Source organism: Epinephelus moara, chromosome 17 (assembly GCF_006386435.1).
Source record: "Epinephelus moara isolate mb chromosome 17, YSFRI_EMoa_1.0, whole genome shotgun sequence".
NCBI classification, from domain to species: domain Eukaryota; kingdom Metazoa; phylum Chordata; class Actinopteri; order Perciformes; family Serranidae; genus Epinephelus; species Epinephelus moara.
The window spans coordinates 31,858,094-31,867,014 of NC_065522.1; the positions used below are offsets into that span (position 1 = coordinate 31,858,094).

The following is an 8,921-nucleotide window of genomic DNA, read 5'->3' on the forward strand; positions in this document are numbered from 1 at the left end:
AGGACACATGCAAGACACTGGATAAGACATCAAACATGTTACACATGATAACATACATCATATTGATCTGGTATTTAACTTGTTGATGATGCTCAGAGCTCAGAAGACTTTGGTGTCCGTTACAACCTGCAGGTTCTACCAGGGGACAGGAACACAGGATGATTAGCCCAGGTTCCACCAAGCAGTCCGGTTCAGCTCATTGTTTCTGTTCCCACAGTGTAAAGTTGTGGATGGTACCAACAGAAGTGTTCCTTAGCGTCCCCATGTTTGGTCCCCCCTCTGTTGGGGTACCTAGCACACAGATCTGGTACTAAAAGGTGGAGCTAGAAACCCTGCAGTCTGATTGGTCAGTAGAGGACGCTAACTCTGGTTTTATGTAACCTCTGTTCATACATCAGTAGGCCTGTCACAATAACAAATTTTGCTGGGCGATTAATTGCGTCAGAAATTATTGTGATAAGCGATAATATTGCGTAATACTGTGCTTTTAAGACCATTTTTATTATTGTTGCAATTTTGCTGTTTTTAGACCATTTTTAAACTTATATAATGATAATAACGGCATAATGATGTAAGTGCACCCTTTAAAAGAGAAATACACATTTATTTAACAAGAATATTTAGGAATGCAAAAAAGAAAATTTAAATATCTGAAATAACACGTAAAAATACCTAAATAAATAAATAAATACAAAAAAATAGACTGTCAGTTTCTCTCAGGTGTGCAGTTAAGTTGGTCGTATTCGCTCTTTTTGTAGAGATGGTTTTAGAACAAACCCGGCACACCGGCTCGTCCAAATTACTGGGCTGCCCTCTGTCATTTGGTTTAAATCCAAAACACTCCCACACAGGGGCCGTGGCGTTTGGTTTAGGAACAAGTTCCCTGTCTTTCTTTTACGCACAACTGTTTTTTTTTCTTTTTCTCCGCCTCGTCTGCCCCTCACGGAGATCGCACTGTGTGTGTGTGTGTGTGTGTGTGTGTGTGTGTGTGTGTGTGTGTGGCCCATAGCACCGCCTCCCCCACAGAGACAAAGACACTCGATGACAAGAGCTTTCCCTTTGTTCATTACGCTAATGAATGAACTCACCTGGCTGCCAGACGATGCACGGCAGTGAATGCTCTTGTCGTCCAGTTTCTTTGATGGAGAGAGACAGAAAAACAAACACGCAGGAATATGGCAATTAATCGCAGCCGGAAAAGTTACCGTCTCCCTTTTAATTTACCGTGCAATTAACCGACTTATCGCATATCGTGACAGGCCTACACATCAGTAAACTGCAACTATAAAATGAAAGAGAAAAAAATAACTTCATTCACTGGGCCGACTGCCGGCAACTTTTAAGGTGGAACGTTAACTTGTAATGTTACTCAGTGCATGAGTTGATGACGTGAATCCATCAGCACACCTTAAATTTCACTGTGACAACTTTGGCCATCACTTTAGTTTTTATATGACACACACTTTTAGTAATAATTTTAAAAATATAGATTCATTTGGAGCGGATTATGTGAAGGTCATATATTCTAATCCTCACTTCCTGTGGGCTACAGCAACACTAAACCCCTGAGCTTGCCTGAGAAGGACTAAATGCACAAGGCTGCTATTTTTAAAAATCCCATGGAGAGAGACTCTCACTTTATAGTGAATATATCACATTAAATTTCGCCAGAATTTTCCTTTAAGAGTCTGAAAGGTTTGTGGTCGATCCTCACTGTAGGGAGTCTCTCTGGGAGGTCTCTAGTGGTCCAAGATGAGTCAACAGTTAAGAAGACCCGACAAGCTCCAGGGAAAGCCAGTAAGTGTACATTGAGCTGAGATTATTTTATGAAAAGTTTCTGGTCTTCAGTCAGTCAGGGTTTTCATCGTCGACTCCTTATACCCGGACCTGCTCCAACACAGAGAGGACACTTCAGGCTGATGGGTACATGATTACAGTCCTCCAACTTTAGAACAGGACAGACTGTGATAACTCAACAGGAACATCCAGAAACATTCCAGCGGGACTCTCTCACATGGTTGCACTGTCAGAACAATCGCACCATTTTATTCACCTTGCAGTGTAGAAGCTCAGATTATTACAACACAGATATCAGAGGTTGAGGTGGCAGGAGGAAACGCCGAGGGCTTTGAAGACTGATCAGACGATTCAGAGTGACGGCGTTGGTGTTTTATGAGGTGACTACCATGATAAAAAGTTCTCCCACATTGGTCACACCAGTACGGCCTCTCTCCATTATGCATGCGTTGATGACTTTTTAAGTTACTTAACTGTGTGAAAGATCTCTCACACAGGTCGCACTTGTACGGTTTCTCTCCAGTGTGACAGCGCTGATGGGTTTTTAGATTACAGGGAGTGCTGAAAGCTGCCCCACACTGGTCACAGCTGTACGGTTTCTCTCCAGTGTGACTTCGTTGATGGATTTTGAGGTCGCCTGATCTGGTGAAAATTTTCCCACATTGTTCACACCAGTATGGTTTCTCTCCCGTGTGAATGCGCTGGTGGGTTTTCAAGTTGCTCTGTGAGCTGAAAGTTTTCCCGCACAGCTCACACCAGGAAGGTTTGTAACCAGTATGAATGCGGCGATGTATGACTAAGTGACTTTGTGTGATGAAAGCTTTTTCACACTGATCACAACTGTATGGTTTCTCTCCAGTATGAGTCCGCTGGTGGATTTTTAGATGAGTTGATGTACGCAGAACTTTTCCACATTGGTCACAGCTGTAAGGTTTCTCTCCAGAGTGAACACGTTGATGGTTTATGAGGTCCCCAGATCTTGCAAAAGATTTCCCACATTGATCACAGCTGTGTGGTTTCTCTCCTGTGTGACTTCGCTGGTGGATTTTTAGGTCCTTAAGGGTGGTGAAACCTTTCCCACATTGTTCACAGCTGTTATCTCCTGTGTGAATGCGTTGATGGCCTTTTAAATTACTTAACTTTGAGAATGCTGCTCCACATTGGTCACAGCTGTACGGTTTCTCTCCAGAGTGAGTGCGTTGATGGTTTTTCAATCTATCCCGAGTGCTGAAAGCTTTCCCGCATTCATCACAGCTATATGGTTTTTCTCCTGTGTGAATGCGTCGATGGATCTTTAAGTGATTTAACTGTGTAAAAGCTGCCACACACTGGTCACAGCTGTACGGTTTCTCTCCAGTGTGAACACGTCGGTGGTTGTTTAGGGAACCTGATGTGGTGAAAGATTTCTCACAGTGGTCACAGCTGTATGGTTTCTCTCCAGTGTGAACTCTCTGATGAACCTTCAAAGCACCAGGTGATGTGAAGGATTTGTCACAGTGCTGACAGCGGTGACGTTGGAGTCCTCTTTTTCTCTGTTTCTATAGCAACACACAGACAGAGAAAGAGAGAGTTAAGTGAGATGCCATGGTGCCATGCTCATTCACACAGCTCTTCTTCTTTTATTATTATTATTAATATTATATCTTATCATTTTCAGGAACATGGTGGGCAAGGAGCTGGTTTTGTCCTGTGTCAGTGTTCTTGTAATGCATTTGTTATTCAACAAGTTTGCAAGACAAGTAATTTTATTTATGATCTACGTGAATCAGAAATCATCAGTGCAGTTCTAAGTTTCCATGGTGCAGAGCCAGATCTCCAATTCACCAAGCCCCGCCTCCCACACGACAAATAAACTCCATTTAAGATAAGACATACATGAACCATTATCACTGAAGGAGGGAGTCGAACAGCTAAACATCTGACACACTAACACGAGAGAGGAACTATCATTAGCTGCTGAGTTAAAGTACAGTCGCTAACAGAGCTGAATAGCATTTAAACAAGTGTGGGATTAGCAAGAGAGTCATTAATTGAAGGAGGCAGCCATGAGTGTTTGAAAAGGGAAGGTGTCGGTCCAAATGTAAAGCAGGTAATTAGCCACTGTTATGAAGAATCTCACAAAAATATAGCTGCAAGCAGGAACTCTAGAGTTCAAGCCAGCTGTTGGACTGTTAGAAGTTAAAAGCTGTGAAAGATTAAGACTTCTGATGGTTCACAACAACTGTATAAAGATAACTGACACATTTCATGACCATCAGACAAACGCTCATTCATTTATGTCCCAATCTGTTCTGGGCCTCGCTCCTCTTTGGCACCACTCTTCACCTCGACTGATCAATTGCAGGAATATTTTGGGGGATACCCTTCAGTTGTTTGATTTAAAAATATTCTCCAAGTTCCGTGATGTTTGGATAAACTGTCACTGATTCATGGCCAAATTTTGCACAAGGCCATTGCACTAGTTTGGAACTGGTGGCGCCCCTGCGGTGGGGATTCAAAATAAGTTTACACATGTTCAACATTCAACGTTCAACAGAGCGCTGCAGGGATGACATTTTTTTATAGGCCGGTACAGAAGTTAGCGTCAGCCTGGTTCCCTCATCAGAAAGCATGTGGATAAGATAATCTTTATTAGCACCACTAGTAAAAAGCTAACTTTAGGCTATAAACAAACTACACCACGGTCACATGACTTAACGTCACCACAGTGAAGCTGTAAAGTCGTGTTCGGCATGGTGACGCTCTGTAGTCTCATTTAGCCATTTGTTAGCAACCGTCTTTTTAAGATACATAAAAGCTTCTAAATTCACAGTGGAGTATTTGCTGACGTTTTTTTATGTTGTAGAACAAAACGTTTAAGTCTCTTCAGCTTCTGTTAACCACAGACCTTATTTCACACATCTAACCAAGATGCGGGAACAGGAAGTGCTATCATGCTAACTCATTTCTGGGACACTCTATAATGTTCAAATGTGTCTGTAAAGGGACGCAATTAGTCAGGAAACAATTGTGAATGGATACTGAGATTAGGCTCGCTGGAGATGAGTCAGACCTGCGCAGATTCGATCACCAGTGACCGCTGCACAGTGCATGCTGGGTAGATTTGTGTCCGACTTCATCCTGACTTGCTCTGACTTCATACAAAACTGGACAGTGATAATCTCGCGAGATCGAGGCGGCTACAGTTTTTAGAGCCAGGCACTGCAGCTGCTCTCCACTGACTGTAAGGCCCAGGGCATGATGGGAAACACCTGGCTCTCACCTGATCTAACAGCTGATTGGTTCAGATGTTGACTCACAAAATGACGTTTGATATAAAGTCTTAATGTCGTTGAACTGGAAAGAGTTTGGGTTTTATTTGTCTGATGTACGGGCTTATCCTGTGAACACAACACATGTGTGACTGATCACAGACTGAATACATTTATATCACAGATCATAAACTATATGTATTCTGATGTAGATCAATAGTGATGTTGCTCGGTACTCGTCCTGCGTTCCTGACGCATTCAAATCTGAAAGGACGCAGTAAACTGACTATCGTTGCATCTGGGTGGCGCACTATTAATGTCCTTGATAATGCAACATTATGAACAACAAATCTGTGTTCAGTGGCGTCATGTGACTTTTTGTGATGTCACAGAAACCACTGGGAGCAAAACTTGTGTTTTGAATGTTGTTATCATACTGTTGGTGTTTTTGTTACGGTGCTTTGCACAGGTCTGACACCTGGCTGTCTCCAGCTCACCTTCACCACCAGCTCTCTGAAGCTCTGTGTACCTGGTTTAATGCATGGCATGTTGGTCTCAGAGGACCGCCGGTAGACAGTAACTGTATATTTTTAGGTGAGATGTAGTGTAGAGTACTGTTAGAGACCAACAAACAAGAAATCCAGTTGTGTTTTAGTGAGTCATTACTGTGTTTCAATCGACTTTTAGGCTCCAATTTCAGGTGTTTTGTGGCGACCCATCACCGGGTATTTTAACACTAAATATGATCTTTTCTCTTAACCATAATAACCAAGTGGTTTTTGTGCCTAAACATAAACGCTAGGGTCTGTGTCCACGTAGTATTTTTTTCTCAGCACCAGCATCTTTTTTTCAGTCACTCTCAATAAAGAGTGGGCGTATGCAGCCGCAACTGGAGGAAAAGGTGTCACATCCAGCAGCGTTTCTCAGAGTGCTCCGCCTTTTTGTGCAGCCACTCCGAGCGCTTTGAGTTGAAAGTCACTCAGCTCTTCAGAAAGACGCTGGTGAGGTCGCTGCTGCTTCTTCAGTGAGGCTGCTGTCTTGCCGTCACAATAAAGACAGAAAAGCTCAGTTTTTAGAAGCAGATCAGCCGGCAGACTCCAAGTGTTGCTGCTGAGTGTTGTGGTTTTACCACAGTTCACTTTCTAAGCTTGAAGTTAACTGTGTAATTGATAGGGAATCGGGTATCGGCACCGATGACGTTATTTTCACAAAATCAGAATCGGCAATAAAAGATAGGGAATGAAAACAACAAAAATGGACAGGTTTGTCATCTATGTTGTTCATTGTTGCCTCTGCTTTCCAATGTATTGTAACCAAGCGTCCTGAGTTCACCTAACTGAGTGCAGCTAATGAGCAATGAACGGACAGGAGTCGAGACAACAGGTTCAGCGTCCACCGTTTCTCTCTTTATTCCGAGCAACACAGCCACACCTAACGGCAGAACCTCGCCTACCACAGCCCTACGGCAACTCTGGAGGGACAATTTGTTTACAATTCAGAATTTGTTTACATTTTGTGTACATTTCTGAACCACTTTTTTTTTTCTTTCTTAATGCTTTGCAAAGTATCGGATCGGACTCGGTTTCAAAATAAAGGACTCGGTATCGGATCGGATGCAAAAACAATGTGATCGGGACATCCCTAGTAGTCGACCCTCTGTTAATGTATCGTTATGTTAGCTACCTGGCTAATGTTAGTGTCAAGATATTGACGTCACAGAAACCAAACCCACGCACTACACGTCATTAAAAAAAAGCGCCATCAGTGTTTTTTTTTTTTATGAAGCTCTGGGATGAACCCAGTGCCCTGCCAGCTCTTTTCTGCTCAAGAAAAAAATTATGTGTACACACGCCTTCAGAACTGTATAAATATAAACATGTCAATGTAACAGATCTGTGGTTTGCAGACACATTTAATGTGAACAGTTTTTCTGGTGATTATCCGTTGTTGATTATCGGTATCCACTCTTAGAGTGTGCGCACGTCTCAAACATTTATGCAGCAGCTTATTTAAATGTTTATGGATCATATTGTATTTTTTATTCAAATTGTCCCCCAAGATGCACCACAGAGTGCCGCAGGAAGTCATTCCAGCCTGTGACCATCAACCTGTCCAACTCCTCCCTCAGAGTATCAGCAGCTCTGAGTCAATGACACTGTCACCTGGACTTTATTCACCTCTCTGCATTTATAATTCATAATTATCTATAATACTTCCACTGTAAAATAGCAAGGACAGGTACAAGTATGAGCACAATATATATTCTACATATCTGAATGTAACACTAGTTTATACAGTGTAATGTAGCAAAGTGCACATATCTGTGTATTGTTACACACTTACAGACTTTTTATTCTTAATATCACAAGTATTAGTGTCCATAGTGTAGCATAATGCACACTTTTATTCCTAATTTACTTTACATTCACAGACTTCCATGTTATACTCTAATTCTTACTTATTTAAACTCTATTCTTTACAACAGAATGACTGGAACAAATCAGTTTCCCCTCAGAGATCAATAAAGTATTTCTGATCTGATGTGAAATAGAATGTATAACCATATTTCTGCATAAAAACATCACTCAGAGTCACAAACTAGGTAAACAGGTTCTTTTTAATCAGATAAACTAACCTGGCAATCAACAGGCAACAGTAGGAAACAGCCTGTTAGCATAGTTAGCAGCCTGTTAGCATAGTTAGCAGCCTGTTAGCATAGTTGGCAGCCTGTTAGCATAGTTGGCAGCCTGTTAGCGTAGTTAGCCGCGTGTTAGCGTAGTTAGCAGGCTGTTAGCATAGTTGGCAGCCTGAGTTAGCCGCGTGTTAGCGTAGTTAGCAGGCTGTTAGCATAGTTGGCAGCCTGTTAGCATAGTTAGCCGCGTGTTAGCGTAGTTAGCAGGCTGTTAGCATAGTTGGCAGCCTGTTAGCATAGTTGGCAGCCTGTTAGCAGCCTATTAGCGTTGTTGGCAGCCTGTTAGCAGCCTGCCAGCGTAGTTGACAGCCTGTTAGCAGCCCGTTAGCATAGTTAGCAGGCTGTTAGCGTAGTTAGCAGCCTGTCAGCGTAGTTAGCAGGCTGTTAGAATAGTTAGCAGGCTGTTAGCGTAGTTAGCAGCCTGTTATCTAAGCTAGCACACTGTCGTACGGTCTCTCTCTTTTTATAATAAACTCGAGGCAAATTCAAACCGAAATATTACAGAGAGAAGGAGTTTCAAATGTACATCAGATATCAGTCACAGAAATTAATTAACTTCCGGTTGACTCGTCTCTGTACACAAACGGAAGTGGAAACGAGTCGTTTTAGTGTGGCTGTGAAGCTGTTTTTATCCATGACGTCATCAACACTCACTTCAACATCGCTGCTATCAGAGGACGAGCCTGCTGCTTGTCTTCTGGGGACCTTGTTGCTCCGGTGCTCCGGGTTCTGCTTGTCCTCCTCCATTCCGCTCCTCTACTGCTCCTCCTGCTCCTGGTCCCTGATGGGGCCCTACACCCTCTACCTACCCACTTCCACTCCGTTTCCAGGTCCACGCAGGGGCTCCACCACATAAAGTGCCGACCCAAGCCAATTAATGAGGAGGTGAAGTGAATTATTAAGCCCTCCGACAACGAGCCTGCACTGATGCAGACTTCCTGATCATGTGCAACACAGAACTGTGTTCGTCACGGAAGAAGCTCCGCACAATTAAAGTTCCGCGCGACCAACCTGAGGAATAAACTGTTCAAACTGAGACAGACATTAATAATAATAACAATAATAATAATAATAATGATAATATTAATAATAATACGTCTCTATATAACAGGATACACATGTTCACAAACAGACATGTGTGTGTGTGCGTGTGTAAGGACTGTAACTCACTAAATTGTGTA

General features: G+C 42.6%; 1 protein-coding gene across 1 annotated transcript in view; it reads right to left on the minus strand.

Annotated features, from left to right (window-relative positions):
- Window positions 1-8,921, minus strand: part of LOC126404313 (zinc finger protein 271-like) — a 79,264-nt gene extending 70,343 nt beyond the window's left edge. The window contains exons 1-2 of the mRNA XM_050067471.1: window positions 8,395-8,921; window positions 8-3,335 (exon numbers count right to left, since the gene is read on the minus strand). Of these exons, the coding sequence (XP_049923428.1) occupies window positions 2,070-3,335; window positions 8,395-8,487 (1,359 nt within the window). The 5' untranslated portion in view covers window positions 8,488-8,921 and the 3' untranslated portion in view covers window positions 8-2,069. The remainder of the gene's footprint in view (window positions 1-7; window positions 3,336-8,394) is intronic.